Source organism: Doryrhamphus excisus, linkage group LG22, assembly GCF_037039965.1.
Source record: "Doryrhamphus excisus strain RoL-2023G ecotype Guam linkage group LG22, RoL_Dexc_Guam_v1.1, whole genome shotgun sequence".
NCBI lineage: Eukaryota > Metazoa > Chordata > Actinopteri > Syngnathiformes > Syngnathidae > Doryrhamphus > Doryrhamphus excisus.
In genome coordinates, this window is record NC_136378.1 from 2,461,684 (window position 1) to 2,485,286 (window position 23,603).

The 23,603-nt window shown below is 42.3% G+C and overlaps 4 protein-coding genes across 9 annotated transcripts; 1 reads left to right on the forward strand and 3 right to left on the reverse strand.

The window, feature by feature from the left end:
* Positions 1 to 460: 460 nt before the first annotated feature.
* On the reverse strand, positions 461 to 5,714 carry prpf19 (pre-mRNA processing factor 19). Its single transcript, XM_058063683.2, has 16 exons — positions 5,526 to 5,714; positions 5,170 to 5,319; positions 4,876 to 4,952; positions 3,635 to 3,776; positions 3,467 to 3,540; positions 3,311 to 3,376; positions 3,193 to 3,234; positions 3,040 to 3,114; positions 2,892 to 2,967; positions 2,706 to 2,815; positions 2,475 to 2,630; positions 2,309 to 2,378; positions 2,059 to 2,232; positions 1,867 to 1,949; positions 1,226 to 1,331; positions 461 to 1,140 (listed from the first exon to the last, which is right to left on the reverse strand). Exons 1-16 carry the CDS (start codon positions 5,542 to 5,544, stop codon positions 1,043 to 1,045), a joined length of 1,518 nt encoding a protein of 505 aa, XP_057919666.1. The 5' UTR covers positions 5,545 to 5,714; the 3' UTR covers positions 461 to 1,042.
* A 252-nt stretch (positions 5,715 to 5,966) lies between these two features.
* On the reverse strand, positions 5,967 to 17,187 carry LOC131110385 (uncharacterized). 5 transcript variants are annotated; one of them, XM_058063454.2, is made up of 12 exons: positions 16,295 to 17,187; positions 15,332 to 15,445; positions 10,562 to 10,631; positions 10,397 to 10,411; positions 10,196 to 10,326; positions 10,002 to 10,137; positions 8,499 to 8,783; positions 8,096 to 8,428; positions 7,828 to 8,015; positions 7,622 to 7,723; positions 6,898 to 6,984; positions 5,968 to 6,828 (listed from the first exon to the last, which is right to left on the reverse strand). In XM_058063454.2, exons 3-12 carry the CDS (start codon positions 10,623 to 10,625, stop codon positions 6,607 to 6,609), a joined length of 1,563 nt encoding a protein of 520 aa, XP_057919437.2. In that variant the 5' UTR covers positions 10,626 to 10,631; positions 15,332 to 15,445; positions 16,295 to 17,187; the 3' UTR covers positions 5,968 to 6,606. The 5 variants fall into 5 exon arrangements, with proteins under 5 accessions (XP_057919440.2, XP_057919437.2, XP_057919435.2 ...); XM_058063457.2 differs by lacking the exons at positions 15,332 to 15,445; positions 16,295 to 17,187 and adding an exon at positions 10,930 to 11,062 and having other exon boundaries at positions 5,967 to 6,828; XM_058063452.2 differs by having other exon boundaries at positions 10,397 to 10,631.
* Positions 11,632 to 18,099, forward strand: LOC144894607 (uncharacterized). Its single transcript, XM_078788018.1, has 10 exons — positions 11,632 to 11,722; positions 11,811 to 11,850; positions 12,355 to 12,500; positions 12,584 to 12,713; positions 13,728 to 14,003; positions 14,188 to 14,490; positions 14,558 to 14,724; positions 14,797 to 14,967; positions 15,406 to 15,450; positions 16,340 to 18,099. The coding sequence occupies exons 2-10, from the start codon at positions 11,814 to 11,816 to the stop codon at positions 16,502 to 16,504; spliced, it is 1,440 nt and encodes a 479-aa protein (XP_078644144.1). The 5' UTR covers positions 11,632 to 11,722; positions 11,811 to 11,813; the 3' UTR covers positions 16,505 to 18,099.
* LOC131110392 (uncharacterized) lies at positions 17,338 to 23,560 on the reverse strand. Of its 2 annotated transcripts, XM_058063465.2 has the most exons (4): positions 22,805 to 23,560; positions 22,535 to 22,594; positions 18,967 to 19,069; positions 17,338 to 18,899 (listed from the first exon to the last, which is right to left on the reverse strand). In XM_058063465.2, exons 1-4 carry the CDS (start codon positions 23,027 to 23,029, stop codon positions 18,541 to 18,543), a joined length of 747 nt encoding a protein of 248 aa, XP_057919448.2. In that variant the 5' UTR covers positions 23,030 to 23,560; the 3' UTR covers positions 17,338 to 18,540. The 2 variants fall into 2 exon arrangements, with proteins under 2 accessions (XP_057919448.2, XP_057919449.2); XM_058063466.2 differs by lacking the exon at positions 22,535 to 22,594 and having other exon boundaries at positions 17,343 to 18,899; positions 22,805 to 23,557.
* Between the last annotated feature and the right edge of the window lie 43 nt (positions 23,561 to 23,603).

Below are 23,603 nucleotides of genomic sequence, written 5' to 3' on the forward strand. Positions count from 1 at the left end.
GCCACTTTGATATTTTGTAAAATGCTTTCACTCTTTGATCTTCTTTTCCATTTTTTGCTAATTTTCTAACAGTAAAACGTTCTTTAACTATGAACAACCTCGTTTTGTGTCTAACATTTCAACTTAATTGTATTTTTTAATGTTTAATTTTTTTTTTTAATTGTAATTTACATGTTTTTAAATGTTATATTTCTTTCAATTTTTCAACATGCTTTTTCAAATCAATTTAACATTATTTGTCGTAACGAACAAGTGTATGTGTATTTGTGTAGCATTGCCACAGGCCCATTTGAGGAACAGTTGTGACAATTTGGGAAATTTCACCTACAGTGCATATTGATTTAAGATGGCTTGAATATTTAAAAAAAAATGAAATGGCACAAAATGCGTGTCATTTTCCATAGCTGACAGACCAACTGAAAATAAAACTTCCTGTTTAATGAAACTGCAATCTGGAGAGTGGCATACAAAAGATATTTTATTGTAAAAGAGCACAGTTCCAACAGGTAAAATAGCACATTGTGAGAAATACATAACCGATTTGATGTCAATCAATCAATCAACAAAACTGAACAAAATTCCCAATGGAAGGATGGATACAGGAAATTAAAAGGAGCGACCGTGACATAGACCTGTTTGATCTCTGGCTTCTGTATTGTGTTACTACAGATAAACTCTCATCTAACCATACAAACGGCTCCACATTAAGAGACATTTTAGATTAGTAACTGTCACTCAAACACGCAAACTATGAGAAAATACAACTGCATAAGCAGGGATGCTAGAAAAATAAAACACATGAAGCTGCTTTTGTGTGTTATATCGCAATATTTAGATTGACACTTAAAAAAAAAATGAATTTGGATGCTGAGATTTGAAATAGTTGATGGTGTTCATGCATGCACATGAGGACTAACACACTAAAGAAGCACAGTTAGCAGTGATTTTCCTTTACCTACAAATTACACGACTATGCCAAATATGCATCTGCGACCTCTGACCGGTCTACCGCCTTCCTCGTGTTTTATCAAATTATGCCTTTCTACAAACTGTAAAACTTCAGACTTCGGTCCATTCCAGCAGAGGTCAGGAAGCGAGCGTTCTCGCCGAAGGACACTCCGGTCACCAAACCTGTGTGGTCTACACAGGCAACAACAACAAAAAAAATAAATTCTCGGAATGTGAGACTTTGGATTAATTCATGTAATAGCATGTGTGCACTTACCTGTGAAATTGAGGACCTCAGACCACTGTTTGCAGATGTACACGCGGATATCGGAGCCTCCGACGGCCAGGTAGGTTCCACTCTGGTCAAACACGAGGGACTTGACCTAATAGAACAAAATGGCGGGTAAGAACCATGGTAAGGTAATTCACCAAAACCAGTGTAAGAATTGTCAGTCAGGAGATTGTGTGATGCAACCAAGAGTCGGGATGTCCCAGATCCAATATTTATATGTGATATCGGGATAGGAAAAAACACTATTGGATTTTATCAGCCTGCATCTCAAATATATGATACTGGGAATCTGATACAAGCAGTCGATTCCAGACCTTTCCCCAGCAGCGATCAGATAAAGCCCATGTGATCATGTGTGTTTGCTAGTATGCTAACAAAGTAGCATGGAGCAGGAGTGATATCAGCTTAGTGTAAAACTTGCCATGCACGGGTTTCTCGTGGTAGCAGAGAACTGGGGAAGTTGAATGCAACCGATGGCAAAAAGTTATTCATACGTGTTGATATGTGCTCAATATCGATATCAGCCGGTATTCAAGGCTGCAATATCCGTATGATATCGGAACACACCTAACAAAAGATGCTAATGAAGCTATTCCCAACGTTAGCCATTTATCCTGACATCGTACCTCGTAGTTGTTGTCGAGTGTGATTGTCTTGAAGTTCTTCAGTTTCCGCAGATCCCAAAGTTTCAGGGAACTATCCTGTGCACCTGGGGCACAAAAGATGGGAAGCGCAATGTGATTACAAAAAAATAAAATAAAATACTTTCCACCAAGTATCGATACACAGTATATGTAGAACTTGTTTTCAACGGTCACCTGTAGCCAGGTAGTATCCATTCTCAGAGAAAGCGATGGAGGTGACGGGTCCGGAGTGGCCCGGGAAGTTGGCCACGTTGGTGCGCTCCTTCAGGTCCCAGATCTTGATCTGGGAATCGGCAGTTCCAGTACCAAAGATGAGACCATCGGGGTGAAACTGAGCACAGGTGAGGGCTGTGATAGGAAAGGAAAATGAGAGTTAGCTTCTGGATTAGCGCTCCGATATTCCGACAAACGCAGCGGAACTTACCACAGCCTGCACTTTCATCGGTGACTTTAGTGAGGACTCTGCCGGTCTGGATGTCAGAGAAGGCCCAGTACTACATGGCAGCGGGGGGGAGAAGACAGTTAAATCAATCATGTTTTTTTTTCGGTGACTTAAGTGTGTTGTGTTTTGATTCAAGCTCCATACATACCTGATCCTCAGAGGAGCTGAGAAGATAGTCCCCGGTGGCGTGCAAGGAGAGTCCAGTGACACCCGCCTCATGGGCACGCACCACTTGGACACAGTTGCCCCCGGTGACGGACCACACACGAATGGTGGTGTCAGGAGAAGCAGAGAAAACCACCGACTGGAAGACGGAAGAAGAAACAAAGTCAATACCTGAATAACGATGAAAAAAAAAAAAAAAGAGTGAAATTGTTACCTGGGATGGATGGTAGATGACGGAGGTGACCTTCTTGGTGTGACCTTTCAGTGTTGCAACAATCTGCTCCTCGTTCTTGTCGAATACGACCACGTTCTTATCAGCACCACCTAGAAGCAAACCACGGACTTCCATCAGACCCGGAAAGATCTAGAAGACTAGGTTTATGTCGCCGATCCACATCACCTGTGAGCACTTTGTTGGTGTCTGAGGGACACAGATCCAAAGCAAGAATACCCGGCACGCTGGCACTGTGGAGACCCTGAAAGCAGCCAAGAACGTGTGGTTACGCAATGTGAAGTGTGGACTGCTGTGGACTGCTAGAAAGACTTACAGCATGAGAGGCCGCTTGGCGGTACTTGCCGAGATCCTCAGCTCTGACCAGCTCCTCTGGAACAGTTTTTCCTCTCTGGACAAAGACGGTTGGTACAAAAACGTTACAATGATATAAAACCAAAAATACAAATAAAAGTTAAGCGTCTTATACCTTCTTTCTCTCTGTGGTGAGAATAGTGGCTTTGTCTTGGAGCTACAAACAGAAAGCGAAATAATTAGGTTAAAAAATTAGCATTAAAAATAAACATAAGCATAACAGGTAATATTACTTTCTGGATGATTTCCGGAGTCATGCCAACTTGTTCGCTAATCTCCATCGGCTCCCCAGCAGCGCCCTGAGAGATTGTGTAGAGGACCAGCGTTACTTATACACCATTACGCAATCATCCATTTATGAATACTATATTATTTATGACTCTACTCACCACCGCAGCCGGCTGGGAGGCGGGAGCAGCCTGGGCCGCAATCAACCCAGCCTGAGGTTTGAGCGTGGCGAGGGCTGCGGAAGAAGGAAACACGACATTCATGTTATAAGACATTATTCACATTTCCGACGGCGCGCCACCTAAACCATCGTCCGCCCCCCCCCCCACCTTCTCTGGCCGCAGTGACCTCTTTGGTGAGTCGAGCGATGACTCTGCACGCGGCGTCGTGTTGGTAGAGCGCGTGCGAGAGTTCTTGCCGAGTGGTCTGCAGCTGCTGCCTCAGGGTGAAGCTGTGAAGCATTACAGCGTCCTAGAGGAGACGCAGGAAGGACACAGGAAACATCAGAACAAGGAAACAAGCACAAAATGTGAACATAGATGCAAAATTGTGTCAATGTTAGATTACCATTACAATAGTGTTTGCTAGGTATACTATACTTTACTATATTAGCGTATTTTCCCGACTATAAGTCACACTTCTTTTCATAGGTTGGCTGTTCCTGCGACTTATACTCCAGAGCGACTTATAAATGAAAAAAAGTGTTTATGTTACATAAACACTGGACACCTTTTCTGTTCATGTTTATTTTTTGTGTAGCTGAATTAGCATTGTGTTAGCATATCTTACACCTATTCAGCCTGTTCTCTATTCTTTTATTGTTACAACTTGCCTTCCAAGAGGACGTAATGTCCGTTTTGGTCAAGTAGTTAAAATAAATTACCCGCAAAAAATGCCACTTATACTCCAGTGTGACTTATATATGTTTTTTTCTACCTAATTATGAATTTTTGGCATTGTGCGACTTATACTCCAGTGCAACTTATGTATGTTTTTTCTACCTAATTATATACTTTTGGTCCTGTGCGACTTATACTCCAGTGCGACTTATGTATGTTTTTTTTCCCGATCTAATTATGCATTTTTGACCTTGTGCAACTTATACTCCGGCGTGACTTATGTATGTTTTTTTTCGACCTAATTATGCATTTTTGGCATTGTGCGACTTATACTCCAGTGCAACTTATGTATGTTTTTTCTTCCTAATTATGTACTTTTGGTCATGTGCGACTTATACTCCAGTGTGACTTAGGTATGTTTTTTCCGACCTAATTATGCATTGACTTAAACTCCGGAGCGACTTATAGTCCAGAAAATAAGGTATGTACTTTTACAACATCTTTTGAATGCAACACCATCACAATTGACTCTGGAATCCATACTAGTAAATTAGCAGCACTCGTTAATTTGGGCATTAAAATGATGCATCAATATCTACTTAGTTCTTTGGTTACAACTGTATACATATGGTACAGAGATGAGAACCATTCCAATTTAGAAGTGACAGTTACAGGTGAGTAGTGCATTTATTGTTAAGCCCTAAGAATAGCTGCAGGCGATCAACACTCACCCATTCATCTTGGAGGGACTTTAGTATGGCAGGAATGCTTGTAGCCGATGGTGCCTTTGGTCTAATAGGGTGGGAAACTGGCAGAAAAATTAAAAAAACGGCACATAAATAAAGGTTAGGTTAGGCAGTGAAACAATACTGTGGGTTTGTTATGGAATTTCAATGCATTCTGCATGTTAGCGTTTCATTACAATGCAAGCAGGTAACGATTGCATTCAAGAAATATACATTTAAAGTAATTTTTTAAAATGCAAAAGTTATATGTGAAAATGATCATCCGTTTATTTGTCTCACCTTTGATATCTACAAGTTGTTCCTCGGACAGGGGCTGTCCATTCATCGGGTCCGTCCCATTCTCTGCAATATACTTCTCGATCAGCCGGCGCTCAAACACCTGGTTAGACACCGGAGAGACGCACGGGTGCTCCGGTACTTCGTTGGAGACTGTAAAAAAAAACATTTCACATCACATTGTAAAAGTCGCTTCATTGAACAACAAAAAGATCGCTATTCATAACGGGGCTTTGTCAACGTGAGTGGCGACACTGCATGGCCGCTAACGTTAGCTAAATTAGCTAGTAGCATTAGCGCGGCACGTAAGCTAGCTTGCAATGCCAACTCTTCGTATCAATGAATTAAGGCAAACCTACTTGCACAAACCAAAGACATCTTCCCGGTGAATACTTAAAAATCCCTTCTGATGCTGTTATTAGTACTCAGGTTACTATAAACTGCAGTTAATGTTCCCTTTACAATAATTTGCTCAACTTGGAAGTAGCACGCTCTCCTTTCATTGCCGCTACAACCGGAACTCTTCTTCGGGTTGTGACGTCATTAGATAGTTGTGTGCTGCACTGCCACCTAGTGTTGGCAAACGTCACGTGTAATTATGGTAATGTAAATAATAAACCTGAACAAATACATTTAAGGTACGTACATTTTGTTATTTCTTTGAATATGCCTGCAGTACTGATTTTGGTGTTTTCATAGTATTTTTATGTCAATGATTAAACATAAAAACTTGCAGTTTTAGTTTGGTCATGAACGTTTTTTTTAATTTTATTTACACAGTGCATGTAAAATACACCAAAATAGTGAGATGGGCCTCTGTTTAGATATATTTTATTTTAAAACACAACAATAATACATGTTTTTATGGTACAAAAATAAAACTTCATTCTCATCAAATGGGAAGGATTTGCTAATACAGTACAATACAATATTTGGTGGAGCGCGTTACACTGTACATCACTTGTACTACTTGCACAGTACTTCAGGGCTTGTTATGGTGATATTATTCTACTACAGCACATATATTTAACATGAAACTTTGTTGCAGTTAGTAAGCATGTAAGTAACTTTGCAAACATATTTATATTATATTATATTACATTATATTACACTGTCTATTTTGGATGAAGCCCCATAACAATCTCACTCAGCAAATATATACAGTGCAGAACAGGGTGGTCCTGAGGGTCTGGAGGTAGGCAACATCAGTGGATGCTAAAAAAGGAGACTTCGGAAGCTCCATCGCAATGAAGAAACGACCACTATGAAGCAGGAAGGTAAATACTCATATCATGTTGCATAAAAGTACCATCGCACTTACACTAATGGCATGCATGTTGATACGAAAGCATTGAAATAAAGTGTAGGTTTGATTGCAAAAAGGCACAGGTGAGTTTTTGTCTTTTCTGGGCCTTGTATCACATGCTCCTCCAATACGCACTACGAGATGTTCAGCTTCTTGGAAATGTAAACGCTGCAGGTTTCAGATGTATCCGTGTCTAGCGGCAATGTGGAATAACACTCTTTGGTTTTGATTCGTCTTTCTTGAAGTTTGGTTGAATTTTTGATCTGAAACTGAATGCAATCTTCCGAGGCGTGGAGGCAATCTGACGCCCCATCCAACGGGAAGGAAATACTCCTCTCTTCCCCATTAGACGCGTCCTGTTAAATGAAAAAAAAATGTCTGAAGTATGTTAACATCTGGAGTTTGAACTCAATAGTTGAACTCACAATGGCGTCTCTCTGTGCTTCGCGGTTCTCAGCTTTTGACCGAACAGGAGTATGTCGAGGTGTTGCTCCCCTCACAGGACTATAACCCTGAAAACATCAACAGAAATACACAAATACAGTGTGTGTACTGTACTGCGAGGTACACGCATTACAGCGGGGGTCTCAAACTTGCGGCCAAAGTTTAATGTTGAAATGACAGCTTAAAGTGAATTTGGAATTGGTTCACCCAGAACCTAGCTTCATAAAATTAAAATTAAAATTAAAATTAAAATTAAAATTAAAATTAAAATTAAAATTAAAATTAAAATTAAAATTAAAATTAAAATTAAAATTAAAATTAAAATTAAAATTAAAATTAAAATTAAAATTAAAATTAAAATTAAAATTAAAATTAAAATTAAAATTAAAATTAAAATTAAAATTAAAATTAAAATTAAAATTAAAATTATTTAAATTTTAATCTTATTAAGATATTTGAGAACAGTGGAATGTTTTATCAGATATTTTGGTGTGGAAAACCGGAACCAAAGTACTGAAAAAGTGTAGGGTATAGAATTGAAGATAGTTTTTTTTTATTGATTTTTTTCCAGTTTTTAATAAATGCGTTTTTTTTTTGTTTTTTTTTTTTAAACCTGATGCAACCCGGCTTCACCTAGCACCTAGCTCCGGTGTCCCCCGGGTAAATTGAGTTTGAGACCCCTGCATTACAGTGTATCAGCCTTACATTGTGAACTGGAGTGGCACCTGGTGTCCATTTCCTCGGCGTTCCAGGCTGCTGAACGTGATTATAGTAGCCTGGAGGCTGAGGGCTTGGATCACTGTAGTTCTGGACCCAACATAAATTATAGTCAGTGTAGCTACTTGAACCTTCTGGGTGTGACTCAAAGCTGAGTGGAAAACAGGTCATTTTAGTTCTCCCGACCACCTCACCTGGATGTTGACCATCTGGGGCTGGGCTTGTGGGGCACGGTTCCTCCTGAAGCAGGCGATCATGTTTGACCGGTCGCAGTTTGGCCGAGGGTAGCGCTTCAAGAACAGAATCATCCCGGTCAGAGACAGAAACAAGCTACAAGGGACAGTGACGGACTTGAGAAGAGCTCGCAGCTTGTCCACCCTTTCTGGAGCAGTCAAAGAGACGAGGTAGTGAGCAGCAGGGTGACCGTCAGGGGGATGAAGACGATGTTTACGCGTCACTCACCGGTCACCTGCAGCGTGGTGGACGACACCAGGTTGCCATCGCTGTCTCTGATTTCATAGACGCCATCATGGATCGGGGTCAGCCTTACTACGACCACCACGTTAATGGAGCCGTTTCTGCCCACGGAGATGAGACCCCTGAACCGAGGGTCTTGGTTGGAGATATGGCCTTCACGGATTAGTTGAACGGGACCACGAGCAGAGTCGGAAAGATCCAGGAAGGATTTGTCAGTGTGTCGGATTGGTGAAAAAATGAGGTAGGCTTGGGGTAGAGGGAGGAAGAGGGGCAGGGTCAGCGACTCCCTGCTGGAGCGCATCACATTAAAAGTGTGTCCTGTATAAAATACAAAATGTTAGGATGATTTAAGACATTTTTTAAAGCGCATTCTCTCATTGTTTCTCACCGCCGACGTTGAGGGTGCCACGCGACACCACCGTGCCCTCGGTGTCTCGCACTGTGTAGTTGCCTTGATCGGCCTGCGTCACTCGCTCAGCCACCCAGACCTTCCCGTCTCGCAGCAGCCGACCCCGACCGGCACCACTGCTGTCAGGGTCGGTGCGGTTCCACAGAACGATTGGCATCGCCTCAGACGGAGCGCCTCGGGGAGAAAACTCCAGGACTGAGCCGTTTTTGGGGATGTTGCACTCAAAGTTCTCCCCGTAGTTTCGATAGTAGGTCTTGATGCATTCTAAAGCAGGTGGAAAGGGGGGGGGTATTGGTGTCATACTGCAAGAAAGCATGGATTGATGCTGGATGTGATCAGCTCTCGGATAAACTGTTTGGAAAACAGACAAATTATGTTTTAAAGGCTTTAAAGGCTGCACGGTGGGCGAGTGGTTAGCGCGTAGACCTCACAGGTAGGAGACCAGGGGTTCAATTCCACCCTCGGCCATGCTAGCTTAATTAGCGACTCCAAATTGTTCATAGGTATGAATGTGAGTGTGAATGGTTGTTTGTCTATATGTGGCCTGTGATTGGCTGGCCACCAGTCCAGGGTGTACCCCGCCTCTCGCCCAAAAGACATGTAGGATAGGCTCCAGCATCCTGCGACCCTCGTGAGGGTAAGTGGTAGAAAATGAATGAATGAATGAGTTCTCCTCCTATTTTGTGTGGAAGTGGTAACTTTTTGGCTTCTTATTTTGTCTTTCCCCACCCTCGGCCATCTCTGTGAGGAGTTTGCATGTTCTCCCCGTGCATGCGTGGGTTTTCTCCGGGTACTCTGGTTTCCTCCCACATTCCAAAAACATGCTAGGTTAATTAGCAACTCCAAATTGTCCATAGGTATGAATGTGAGTGTGAATGGTTGTTTGTCTATATGTGCCCAGTGATTGACTGGCGACTAGTCCAGGGTGTACCCCGCCTCTCGCCCAAAAGACATCTAGGATAGGCTCCAGCACCCCCGCGACCCTTGTGAGGACAAGCGGTAGAAAATGAATGAAAGGTCCCCAATATCCCCTTAATCACACAATAAAATAAATGAAAATTAACTTGATAATTATGCAAGCCTCAATAGATTTGCAAACAGGCAGGAAGAAGGATCCATGGAACAATGGCATGAACGGAGTGAGCCCTTTTGTCAGTCCTACGGTGTCTTCGTCTCGGTGGGTGGAAGCAGGGCCGCTAGTATCCACAAAGCGTGCAGGAGAGTGTAACATAGTATTAATTAAATTAGTAGGTTGCCAAAGGTTAAAGCCATGACTTGAGCATTAGCAATGTTGTGTAAACAAAGAATAATATGGCTCTAATGAAAATGTTCCTGTTGTTAAAATTGATTAATCACTTATTCACTGTCGGGTCTGAAACCAATTAACCATAACGAAGGAGGGATGAATGTATTTCAAATTGTTGGAAAAAAATCCAGCATGCTACAACATTTATGGTGTTAATTTCACAAAAAACATCCAACCTGAAACAGTCAGACGAACTGTCTCATAGGTGAACCCAGAAGCCAGTTTGATCGAATAAAGTCCCTGGTCTGCGTGAGTCACTTCCTTCAGGACCAACATCTTATCTTTGGTCCACTTGAAACGAGGGTCCCTTACCTAAATGAAGACATTATTGTTATTTGTGTGTATAAGATAAGAAACAAAACACACTCACAAAGGTCTTCTCAAGGAGGACACGCCTCGGTCCCACAGGGTTCGGCGTGAAGGTCACGATTCTTGACGTCGAGTAAACCGGCAAGCGGAATTCCTTCCCGGCGCAAACCATCTGGACTTCTTCTCTGTCACCTGTCGGAGAGGAAAAGGAAGTGAGTAACTGTGAAAGGAAGAATATGATGAAGTGTTTGTGTCGGCTCACCCAATACGATCAAACCTGTGAAGAAGAAAAATACCATCAATACAACGGCATTACAAGTCATTGAACTTCTATGAAAGGTCATTGAGGGTCGACACCAGTGCTCTGGGGTCCCCTGATATTAATGAGTTGAATTCGCACAGTATCGGTATCAAACTGACAACTCACCCACAGTGATAGTAGTACTGAGCGGAAGGCTCCAGAGGACAGAGAGTAGGACACAGGAAGACATCTTCTCCTACAAAAATACAGCAGGTAGTTTCATCTTTAAACACAGAAATTAAAATGAACACTGTTGCTTCTATTTTCAAGTGTAATCAATCATGTTTAATTGATTTATTGGAAGCTTACCACCGCTACAGGATGTATGTATCGGTATGAATCATGTGGTATATGTATGTATGACGTTGGGAAACAGGCCAGCCCCCAGTGACGTGACGGCCCGCCGCTATAGCTCATTCAGGTCATGTCCAATAACAAACATCGCTTATTATGTATTCGGTTATCTATTATATTCATCGCCCACGCGAACCCACCTGTGAGATGTGAGGTAAACGGCTCCACGGGAAGATACTGTGAACTGTTAACGCGACTGGGGATAAAATGGGCATCAAGGTTAACGCATGCGCAGTAGCTTCCTAGTGGCACTTTTATATGGGCGATGTATCAATTGTATTCCGGATCACGTTACGCTAACCGCGTAAGTGTGGTGCCTAAAAGCTACGCTGTTTACGCAAAAAAAATTACGAAAAGTGGGCTCCCGCTGCGGGGCTTTGATACAATCAATCACAAATGGCAAAAATGGTATCGGTTAGCATAACCTGGTCAGTCAGATGTCCGTTTAGCTTTACTGTACTTTACATAGTACTGACACACTACTCCTATTATAATAACGAATTAATTAAATATGTATATTTGATGTATGTGTTGTTAATAATCATAATGTTGTAATAAACAACTACAAAATAGCATATAGTCAACGGACCACACTCAACTCCCAAGTCAGTGATGTCAAAAGTCCACACTTCAGAGAAATAGTATGTTATACACCTCTTTAAACTATAACCGCAATAACAAACATATTTTCCAAACGTAATTTATCCCATAGCACTAACCCGTATTCGTACATCTTGCGTTGAGCTCTTGCATCGGTCCGAATTAAGTGTACCTAATGTTATGCCCGGTGCTTGAATATGCGCATGAGCTTGCGCATATCCTGCGCAGTGATGACGTCGCCGCGCGAAGCCTCGCCCAGTTTGTTCCTGTGTCCTTTAGGTTACAGTAAACTGGGCTTATTCTGGGGGTAAAAAACAACACACTTATCAGCGAGTAAGTATAGTTTATTAATCAAATTTCAAACGTTGAAAGTCGATGTTTTATCGCGGGTGGACTGAAGTGTGGTGTTGTTCCTCCACAGGTCATGTTGCTCACATTCCTTTTTGCATGTTTGTTCTGTGGTGAGTATACTGTATTAGCGCAGCTACACAGTAGTAAACACTGACAGCGACACATGTATTAACGGTGTTGCTTCATAACGCTAAAATGTACTATAAATGTACTACATATGCTGCATTTGCTTCATAAATGGGGCTAATTACTTTATATCTGCTGCTGGAGCAACAAAACATAAATCAATTTCTACAGTACTCCACCAGCTTCCATTTCTACGATGACTTCGGCAACATATGTTTTTTTTTTAAATCGTAAATGCACAAAAACACTAAAATGTGAATTAAATGAGAATGAGGAAAAAAACTCTTAAGCCAAGCTCAATAAAGCCTTAAAGTTAGGGTTTTTATAAATGAAGAAACGTTAGCTCTCCAAACATCTAAACATTGACAGGCGACAGGTAGTTTACAAGCATGTTACCATGGTAACAGCAACTAATACTCAACTCTTATTTCACAGACATTCGCACCAATGCAATCATTTACATTTCTGTCCTTTGTGTCCTACTACAGGTTCCTTTGCCGTAGAACATGAACAGTTGTGCTACGGTCGATCGTATCGCTTCCCTTCCCGATATTCGCCGCCTTCATTCACCGGGAAGATATACTTCACTCCAAAAAGCAGAGGAAGCAGAAGACTATTGTATGACGATGGCGAGGTGAGCTCCTCGAAGGGACGTCCACGCACATGCAAAAAAAAAAAAAAAGTCCTGAAAATTCCGCTCTGTGTTTGTCTTCTCAGGCAAAGGACCCTCGTCTCAAGGTCACCGCTACTTCTTTGTCGCTGCAACACCTGACAGAACAGGATGAGGGAACTTTCTCAACCCCGTTTGGCAGTATGTACTACGATATTGTCTCGCTGAAAATTCTAGGTAAGAGCATTTTTCCCGTTGATACATATTTTTAAACGAAAATGTTGCTATTTGCAGTTGTGTGCAATGTTAGATATGGAGTGGTTAGCACGCAGACCTCACCGCTAGGAGACCAGGGTTCAATTCCACTCTCGGTCATCTCTGTGTGGAGTTTGCATGTTCTCCCCGTGCATGCGTGGGTTTTCTCCGGTTTCCTCCCACATTCCAAAAACATGCTAGGTTAATTGGCGACTCCAAATTGTCCATAGGTATGAATGTGAGTGTGAATGGTTGTTTGTCTATATGTGCCCTGTGATTGGCTGACCACCAGTCCAGGGTGTACCCCGCCTCTCGCCTGAAAACAGCTGGGATAGGCTCAAGCACCCCCCATGACCATTGTGAGGAAAAGCGGTAGAAAATGAATGAAGGAATGAGGTCTCCTATTTTGTGTGGAAGTGGTAACTTTTTGGCTTCTTATTTTGTCTTTCCCCACCCTGGGCCATCTCTGTGTGGAGTTTGCATGTTCTCCCCGTGCATGCGTGGGTTTTCTCCGGGTACTCCGGTTTCCTCCCACATTCCAAAAACATGCTAGGTTAATTAGCGACTCCAAATTGTCCATAGGTATGAATGTGAGTGTGAATGGTTGTTTGTCTATATGTGCCCTGTGATTGGCTGGCCACCAGTCCAGGGTGTCTCTCGCTTGAAGACAGCTGGGATAGGCTCCAGCACCCCCACGACCCTCGTGAGGAAAAGCATGAATGAATGAATGAGTTCTCCTCCTATTTTGTGTGGAAGTGGTAACTTTTTGGCTTCTTATTTTGTCTTTCCCCACCCTCGGCCATCTCTGTGTGGAGTTAGCATGTTCTCCCCGGGTACTCCGGTTTCCTCCCACATTCCAAAAACATGCTAGGTTAATTAGCGACTCCAAATTGTCCATAGGTATGAAAATGAGTGTGAATGGTTGTTTGTCTTAGATTTGTATTTTCATTCATGACGCCATTTTTATGCTAACGCTAATATTGGGTTTGTTTCTAGAATGCGCCGAAGGTACACACAGGTATTACAACGGTTTGTATCGCATCAACCTTCCCCATAATGTGGACATTCTGGAATTCGCTCCGGTGAGCAAGCCGGACCGAACAAGGATCCTGTGGAATCGCACCAACACTCAGGCCACCAGTGAGGGAGGCAGGGGTCGGCTGACTAAAAATTCCTGGGAAATTTCCAAGGTCACGCAGCAGGATAACGGTTACTACAACTTGAGGGACAAGAGCAACACGTTGATCTCCAGGAAGAAGCTCACAGTCACAGGTAGGTCGGTCACGGAACGCTTTTGTCATCCATGTTTGGTAGAAAGAACAGTTATGTCCGAGCCGGAAAAATGATCCCAGGTGAATATTTATAGGAAATACAAAAAGGCGGCAGTGGTAGGTTCATTTTGTCTTCTTATTGAATATGTCGATGAGGCTAATTTGACTTATCCAATCCTCATCAGAGTACACAGAAAACTATAACCCGAAGGAGGGCGAAACTTTCTTTCTCCAATACCCTTCTGCCATTACTCCGTGGCAAATCACCTTCAGTCCGCATGGGCAAGGGGAGACCATACCACTACTGCTTAATGGAGATCCAGAAGAAGACCTTGACTACTACAACAGGTTACAGTTTGGCGACCGAGTCTACCGACAAAATGACGGCATAGAATTCAGTCCCGTGGAAACCAAAGATTCTGGCATCTTTGAGTTCCGAGACAAAGATCAACGCCTGATGTTTGCGGCCAACGTGGACGTGGAAGAAGGTCGGAAATATTTTAACCGAGTCTATCTCACCGTCATGTACCTCAATCATGTCTCTTGTCTCTACAGCTAACGCTCCTGCGTATGTTTATGTTATTATTTTTGTCGCCATCATTGCGACGGCGGTTATGTGCTGCTTGTGCATAAGAAGATGCTGCTGTAAAAAAAGTGCTTCCAAAGCACAAACAACCGCAACCACGGCGACGGCGGCGGCGACACCTGCTGTATATTACCACGTAAGTAACCCTTTCGACAACCTTCTCACAATCGCATCATTTTAACTAAAACACCTTTCTGTTAAATCACAGGGCCCGACTCAGCCAGCAGGAACAGGTTACGCTGCGACGCCGACTTCGACAGCTTACTCATATCAGCCTGTTAATCCTGCCAGAGCGGCAACACCCGCTGTACCTCCGTCCTACCAGGCCCACAACCCCGCCGGCGCTAGAGAACCTGCGCCTGACTCCTCGGGCCTACCGGTAATGAGTTTTCCCAATCTAATCTGCTCAATGTAAAGCAATGCAATACAGGAGTTCAAGCTGGTTTTTTTGGTGCTAGTTTGCAGTGGTCTACAATTGCACTGCATCATACTGAGAGCGGTTTCGAGTATTTTACACGCTAACGATGGATCTGCACGATCAATAGCGCTTCGCTCGAGATGAATCTATCCACAAATCGATCGATGGATATAACTGCCTTGCGCTAGAGACCGATGCTTTGACACTGCGCTGACGATATAATGACAATCGTTGATCTGCTAATTGCAGACAATGACAGGGTTAAGGTTAAGGTTAGGGTTCACACCCCTAAGGGTTCACGCAGCCTAAGAAATTAGAGGGTTACCTGATGTTGTATTCAGCAAGTGCATGTCCTCTTTTTCCAACCTGTGAGGTAACGTTGCATTGTTTCGCCAACAGGTGTACAACACAGTGGTCATCCATCCGAGCCCACTGCAGCCTGAGGTACACACACAAAAACATAATATGCAGCAATAAACAATATTATAATAAGCAATATTATTATTTATTATTATATGGGATCCATCCACCCATCCATCCGAAATGAAACTTGGGTAGACTGCACGTAAGCCACACAGTCAGGAGATCAGGAAGACATGGGTTCGATTCTCCACTTGGCATCTCTGTGTGGAGTTTGCATGTTCTCCCCGTGCATGCGTGGGTTTTCTCCGGGTACTCCGGTTTCCTCCCACATTCCAAAAACACGCTAGGTTAATTAGCGACTCCAAATTGTCCCTAGGTATGAATGTGAGTGTGAATGGTTGTTTGTCTATATGTGCCCTGTGATTGGCTGGCCACCAGTCCAGTGTGTACCCCGCCTGTGATAGGCTCCAGCACCCCCGTGACCCTCGTAAGGATAAGCGGTAGAAAATGAATGAATGAATGAGTTCTCCTCATATTTTGTGTGGAAGTGGTAACTTTTTGGCTTCTTATTTTGTCTTTCCCCACCCTCGGCCATCTCTGTGTGGAGTTTGCATGTTCTCCCCGTGCATGCGTGGGTTTTCTCCGGTTTCCTCCCACATTCCAAAAACATGCTAGGTTAATTGGTGACTCTCATCCCTACCTAGTATGTGCCTTTTACAAATGTACTACTCAACATATTGACATAATAAGAGTAAATAAGACATAATTAAGACTTGATGGATTTTCAGGGATTTCCTGGACAGGAAACATATCCAGCTTTAAAAAAAAAGCTGTACACTGTATTCTTTAAAGTTGATCCAAGTTTCATTTCTTTATAAGATATACTTAATAAAACAGTTGCTGAAATGTGAATGGTGTATTTTACCTTCAAGCGGTTCTTTTAACAAGCGTATCCTTTGGCTCCACCCAGACCACCGTTTCAAGTGGGCAGGACTCCACGCCAGCACCGACCCTTGGATTCTCATCTGATCCAGGGCCCCGGTTTGAGCTCAAAGGGATGAATATTCCCTCCGCCCTCAGCTCAGACACCACCATCTCTAACGTTTACACCTCAGATAAACTCAACTTCATGTGAGGGGTGTGGAGACTCTGAGAAAGCGGACACCAAGTGCAGAACCTGAGGAGCATGTTGGGTAAAAGGAGGCGTCACACACTACCAAGTGTATCTTAAAAGCGTGCATGTGTGGCCCTCTTTCTGCATGAAAATGTACATGCAGTAGCATCAGTATTTCTTGTTTTTGTCAGGCTTTTGTCAGCATTTAATGGACAGTGTGGGGGGGGGGGGTCATTGCATACAGTGGCGTTTTTATAGTACAGTATAAGGAAAAATTAATACGTTACTTAGGTAGCGTGGCCTAGCACGGGTGGGTTATTTCGGCTACTTCATCCGGGTTCTTAGAAGAACTTTCCATAAACAGTATATGCACTGTGAAATACAACTGCAGCAGTCCGATCCCTGATTAATTAATTCTGTATTTAGATACTTATGGAGTGTATTTGGAAGAAGTCGTGGTCAGTTTTCTTAAAATCGGGTTTAGAGTTCAGCAGTTCAGTTCTCTGAGTGTCATGGCTATAGCTAGCTATTACAATTTGTATTTTTTTTTAGCCTTAAAACACTATTCTTACTTGTATTGCAGCAAGCCACCAATTATCGGGGGGGGGGGGGTCATAGTTGCTATACTTCCGTCGAAATAGCGTTCAAATACGCCAAATGTATAGTTTATTGTCCAGTTGCTGTCAAAAGCCCAACTTCCGGTATCTACGTTTCAGATTGGATAGCGCCATATTTGTTTAAATGTGAGCCTTCTTCTACGGCCCCTACATTGTGACGCTGACTGTTCGCTGTTGCCCCCTGTAGAGCGGATAAAGTACTGCATGAATGACCCATCCCTTCCCTATAGAAACGCCACTGATGTGTCTAAAAAGTCGTGTAGTTACATGCGTTAGCCACCAGGGGGCTCAAGTAGATGTGTGTACAGTAATCAGCTAAATGTGTTTTATTATGCACTTATGGAATAGCTATCGATATATAGTAAATAGAGAAAGCTTAAACACATATTGCTGGTGTCTGAATGTGTAATGTTGATTTTTTTGGTTTTAACTGTGCCTTTTGCTGAATTTTTTTGTCTTTCATTTGGTAAAACTATGCATGGTTTTATTTTTTTATACAAGCTTTACAATATCATGTTTGCTGTTACATTTCATATATTTGTAAACTATTCTAATGCTCATTTTGTGGTTTCTAGAAACGAACCTTTATGGAACAAAACTTGTTTTGTTCTAAGCTCAATCCTCAGACGCTCAGGACCAATTTTTATTTTTTTTCCCACCAAATCAACACAACTTGTGCCTACTTGTACAACAGCTTTTATATTTCATTCATATTGAGTTTGTGCAGGAATAAAATACCCTAATGAGGGTAAACTACTACCTCATGTTTGGAAGCCATTTTTTTTTTTTAAATCAGATTTTTTTTAAAATAGATCAAGACTCCTAGAATCATCTTGTAAAAGAAGTTATGCAGTTTATTGAATGTTGTGTCCATTTGGGTTCTACTTTCTACTCTACTGTGGTGCCGGTAAATGAGCTGTGATCACTTTACTAACATTTGGTTTGCAAAAATATGTATAATGTGTCTAATTAATTGTGCATTAAAGCTGTTAACACCCACCGGTGGTGTTGTTGGATTTGGTTTGTAAATTTGGCGTCATGCAAGGAGAAAAGGTTTAAATGTTGGCGCTCATACGAGAAAGTGGGCATTTTTTGCAAAATGAAAAATATAAATGAAAAATATATATTGTTTTCATCGAGTTTTGACACCCCCGTCCTAAAGGGTAGGAAGCGATACGGTTCTTCGCTGTCCCACTTGACTCACCTTGAGATTAGTGAGAAGGGGAGAGTGAAGTGAAGATGGCGGATCAGATAAAGCTCTCAGCTGACAGCAATAAGAAACCAAACAGGTGCTTTCAAGCTTTCAACATGTTTGATGTCAATAAAAGGTTGGAGGACACTTCGATAAGTCTCTTACCGAAACATCTACGCCATTTTCGTTTCTGATTAAAAATCCACTTTATTACCCAGAATAGTTTGACAGCCGTGTCCGATGCTTCCTCACTGGTTGCCTTTCCTCTTCTCCACCGCCTTCACTCTGCCCTCCAGGCTCCTCAGGCGATGCTCCAGCGCGCTGGTGTGGTCCGAGCTGGAGGTCAGCAAAGTGACCAGGATGTACCCCAGCACCAGGCCGCCGAGGCGCACAGCAGTAGTGTCGGCGGTGGCGCTTTTGTCGCTCACGATCATGGCGAAGAGCCACAGCACGGTGGCCATCTTGACCAGCCAGAAGACCTGCCGCAGGGCGCCGATCACCAAACGCAGGACGACGGTCAGCACCCAGTAGCCTATGACAGCCAGGACCCCCCACTGAGCCACCGTGGTCACGCCCTCCGGGGTGAAACGAGGCAGCGTCAAGGTAGCTGTGAAGAACGAAATGGAATAATTAGTTTGCTGCTTCCTCGTACTTTGCCTCGTACGAACACTCACCGTCGAATCCTGTGACCCTCAGTATCTCTGTGACGTACACGGCGATGACGTTGAGGCCGCTGGCGGCTCCTTCGGCCAGGAAGCGGATCGCCATCTGCACAAACTGCCCAGAGGAGACGCGTTTCAGCTTGTTGCTTTCTACTTTCTACTCGCATTCATCATACAGGCAGACTCTGTTCTGTTTACAGGCAGGCTCTCACCGGACACTTCATTAGGTACATCTGCATTGATCTAATAGGGCCCAATACTGTATTGTTCTCGGGTTCTACCATATCTTACTTATTGTGAAGGAAATATGGGGTAATAACTATGAAAGCAATCTTCACTCGCTAAATGTACTGCAAAAAAGGTCAGTAAGGATAATTCATAATGCCGCCTACAGAGAACATACTAACTCCTTATTTCTAAAATCACAAATACTTCACCTTGCTGATATAGTTCATCTTCAAACAGCTAAAATAATCCCTAAGGCTAATAATAAAAATATTAAAAAAAATTTTTTTTTTTACAAATTTTAAAAATTAAAATTTTTTTTAAAATTTAACTATATTAAGAAAGCAGGAAGTGAACAAATGTAACCGTTACTGATTGTAAAAGTACCAGATGGAGGGGTAGGATTTAATAAGCTTTGCTTCTTCCTACTCCTTTTGGACATGTGGAACTGTGAACTGATTATGTGATGCATTCAATTGTCATCTGATGCATGTTCAAATGAAATTAAACCATTACCAAAACGTCAAACAAGGACGTTCCTCTGTTTTCATGCATACTAGCAGAAAACTAACAGATTTTTATTTAAATGTAGAATTTATTTACATATACAGTCGATCCTCATCACGTCACGGTTCAAACATCTATGGACGATTTGTCAAAAAATATGAATATTTAAGAAAGTCTGACATATTCTTGGATTAAATTCAGCATTAAAACGGTCTAAAACATAAATAAGGAATACAAAGTTGATGGAACAACAGGTTGGAATTACCTCACAACAAGCGCAATAATAACTAATCATAATAATAATAATAAATAACAGCAGTGGCATGAACCTCACTGTAGAGAACCTCATAGTGCGCACAGTGAGTTATTATGTAAGAATTATTTAAAAAAAAAAAAAAACAAAAGTTGGTCTCTTCAACCGGTGGCCCGTGGGCAAAACCGTGCTCAGGGAGGACATCTTGCCGGTCCGCTAAGTTCAATTTCAAAGCCTGTAACAATTTACCAAGCAAAATCACAATTTATAGACAATCTTTGACACTTTTGATGTGGGTTCTTACAAAAAGCACATCTCCGAGATCTTTGACCAGTACATATTCCTTGTGTTTTAATTTAAGACGATATTTTAAAGGTACGTCAGGGTCTTGCAATGACATAGTGTACAACATAAGGATAGAAGTGGAACAGTATGTTATGCTAGAAGAACTGCTGTATTGTTGACTGGAGCAAACAGCTGTGTGTGAGTGACAGCAGCTGCCCGGCTCTATTCCTGTATCCCTCATAGACGCGCACACACACACACACACACACACACACACAGTCAGGTGTCACCCGTCAAGGTCAGGGGAAGCCCTGCAAAGTCGCTTATCCGCACCTGCTTCATGACACGCTGGCTCGGTAAGTGAGGACCGCTCAGCATGTCGGAGCAAGACGCCGGCATCTGTCACCTCGCCGTGGTGCGTTTGTGCGCCTCTTAAAATAGGAGTTTCTGAAGTGTGGGACACTTGATATGGAGGTGTGCGTAACAGCAATTAATGGATGGACTGATGTAATTGTGTGGAAGTGATTGATGAGTCGCATCCTGAAGAGTGCACTACTCGTCTGTCACCAGCAGAGGCGCTAACGTCAAACCTGGTTTGTGGTCTAAAGATGCAGGGAGTTGAGTTCCCATCCAGGGAGATTAATAATAATAATAATAACAATAATAATAGCAATAAGTTAAAATAAATTGATTTAATTGATCAACTTCTATTCCCATTCACACCCAATTTGTGGACTACTTATCATATTCAATATTTAATCTTAAACCTAACCAATAATCTAGAGCTGCAACAATTAATCAATGATTAATCCAATTATGTGACAACTATTTTGGTATGAAATTACTAATAATTTTTTTTAGTATATTCTCATCAATTGTAAAATTTATAAAAATATAAATAGTAATAAAATTACAACTCCCTTATAATATAGTGTGTGTATATATATTAATATAATTAATATTAATATAGTTCATAAAAATGTTGTAAAATATCAACACATGTTTTTGACAAAAAAAATAATAACATAAAATGGATCAAATTAGACTTTACACACATGTTACTGTATATCCATCCGCCATCCTCTATGCCGCTTATCCTCACTAGGGTCTCACATATGCTGGAGCCTATCCCAGCTGTCTTCAGGCAAGAGGCGGGGTACACCCTGGACTGGTGGCCAGCCAATCACAGGGCACATATAGACAAACAACCATTCACACTCACGTGCATGTTTTTGGAATGTGGGAGAACATGCAAACTCCACACAGAGATGGTCGAGGGTGGGGAAAGACAAAATAACAAGCCAAAAAGTTACCACTTCCACACAAAATAGGAGGAGAACTCATTCATTCATTTTCTACCGTTTATCCTCACAAGGGTTGCGGGAGCCTATCCCAGCTGTCTTCAGGCAAGAGGCAGAGTACACCCTGGACTGGTTGCCAGCCAATCACAGGGCACATATAGACAAACAACCATTCACACTCACATTCATACCTATGGACAATTTGGAGTCGGCAATTAACCTATGGGGAGAACATGCAAACTCCACACAGAGACCTGATCTCCTGAGTTTGTGGGCTCCATGCTAAAACCACTCGGGTGCAGCCACTGTATATCTAATAAAAAATATATTCAGTATTTTTTTGAGCTGCTGCACCTCTTCAGCCCATTTTAAACAACATTGCTTAGCTCAATAAGAAGATATTTTCAGTGATCAGAGTTTGTCGCAGTTGTGATTTTTTAAAACGAAGTCAATTGTAAAGGAAGTGGTTTAAGACCACGTGTGGAAATGAGTGGGATTAGTCAGCAAGTCTGACAATGAGTCAGTTGTCAGTCTGCACGAAACCTAAAGTCAGTATTCGGGGCATCAACATAAGTTCTAACAATGAAAAGTGACATGTAAACGTTATTACTTCTGATCCACCATATTGGGGAAAAACTGCATTTCACATTAAAAAAAAAAAAAAAGAATGATTGACCCGACACCCAAGTCCTAAATGGACACATAATCTGATAGACCTGCTAGATTAAGGTTCTATTTCGGTTTCTGATCCAACTATTTTTGTATCCCTCTTGCAGTACAACAGACGCACCAGCAAAAGGCAGGTTGTGTAGAGAGATGTTTATCCATCCATCCATCCATCAGGATGATGCACCTTTCCAAACACACCATGAGATGGCATCTCTGCAGATGTGCCTAATGTTGTGTCCAGTCAATATGCAATGGGCACTTTGCTCCAAAAAGCTCCCAATGTCATGCTAAGGAGGTGTGGGGTAGGTTAGAAGGAAACAATCCCAGTAGGTTTTCTTACCATGACCACTGAATAGATGTTCTCCTGACCAAGCAGTGACTCTAGAGACAAGAGTGCACTCTAGGAGAGCAGAAGAGTGAGTGAACAGCAAGGAGGTGGTGAGGAAGCCAAAATGGAAGGTGTGAATGAATAGAGAACATGTTGATTGGACGGAAACAGAGGTGAAAGAGGTGCAATTAGTGATCAATAAATATTTGATTAACATGACAGAGCACATCAGTGGAGTTAGGAAGAGTTGCAAAGAGTAAAAAAAAAAAAGACATTGATTACCTCAACCGCTGATCGGATCGCGCTAGCTCCCACGAGTGACTCCACGTACCGATGGAGCTCCTGGCTGCTTCCGCGGAACAAGCTGCGGAGGGTGACCGGCGGCTGGCTAGCCTCTCCGGCCGACTGGTGGGCTTGCTGGGGCTCAGCATGGAGCACCGTTGAAGTCAGTAAAAGCAGCAGCAGGGAGAGGCGAACCGTGACGCTCATACAAGCACTAAAAGTCATCGTCAGGGATTGAAAAGCACTAAAAAAAATCGAAAAACGACTAATTATGAAGTCAACAAATTACAAAGCGATGTTTAAAAAAATAAGCTAGTGATAATGGGCCACAATGCTGTCGACTATGTAATTATAAACTTTGGCAAAGCTGCAAATATCCACTCTTGCACGTCAAGGACGCTCTAGTATTAACGCTGGCTATATTTGGAATCGAACAGTTTCGAGATTTAAACCCAAACTGTTTCTCCAAGTATCCAACATCCGTCTAGAAACTGTAATTTAAATACAATTACAGTGCCGTAATGTTCCAAAAGAAAATGATGGGGGGCGAAACTAAACGTTTTGGCTTTCAGTTGAACACCGGTCTGCTAAAGCTTACTTGCCCGCCGAGTCAAACGACAAAGTCGCTAAATGTCTTTTGTCTCCGAATTCGTATTAAAATAAGATTATGTTTCGAAGTAAAATGGCTCTCGTAGCAGCTAAAGGAAAAATACTCCTTTCCCCGCCGTTTGACGACGTATCCTGACGACTAGCAAAGACGTGTGGATCTTAAGAGAAAGCGAGCAGTGCATTGTGGGAC

Coding starts and splice junctions, on each gene's coding strand:
- LOC131110385 (XM_058063457.2), bottom strand. CDS start 11,004: ATGCCCATTTTATCCCCAGTCGCGTTAACAGTTCACAGTATCTTCCCG. Junction 10,138..10,195: donor TCCTCCTTGAGAAGACCTTT/GTGAGTGTGTTT, acceptor GTCTTCATTTAG/GTAAGGGACCCTCGTTTCAA. Junction 8,016..8,095: donor CACCACGCTGCAGGTGACCG/GTGAGTGACGCG, acceptor TGACTGCTCCAG/AAAGGGTGGACAAGCTGCGA.
- LOC144894607 (XM_078788018.1), top strand. CDS start 11,814: ATGTTGCTCACATTCCTTTTTGCATGTTTGTTCTGTG. Junction 14,004..14,187: donor GAAGAAGCTCACAGTCACAG/GTAGGTCGGTCA, acceptor AATCCTCATCAG/AGTACACAGAAAACTATAAC. Junction 15,451..16,339: donor CGAGCCCACTGCAGCCTGAG/GTACACACACAA, acceptor GGCTCCACCCAG/ACCACCGTTTCAAGTGGGCA.
- LOC131110392 (XM_058063465.2), bottom strand. CDS start 23,029: ATGACTTTTAGTGCTTGTATGAGCGTCACGGTTCGCCTCTCCCTGCTG. Junction 22,595..22,804: donor CGATCCGATCAGCGGTTGAG/GTAATCAATGTC, acceptor CTGCTCTCCTAG/AGTGCACTCTTGTCTCTAGA. Junction 18,900..18,966: donor GAGGGTCACAGGATTCGACG/GTGAGTGTTCGT, acceptor CGTTCTTCACAG/CTACCTTGACGCTGCCTCGT.
- prpf19 (XM_058063683.2), bottom strand. Junction 3,777..4,875: donor AGTCCCTCCAAGATGAATGG/GTGAGTGTTGAT, acceptor CGTCTCCTCTAG/GACGCTGTAATGCTTCACAG. Junction 1,141..1,225: donor TGAGGTCCTCAATTTCACAG/GTAAGTGCACAC, acceptor TTGCCTGTGTAG/ACCACACAGGTTTGGTGACC.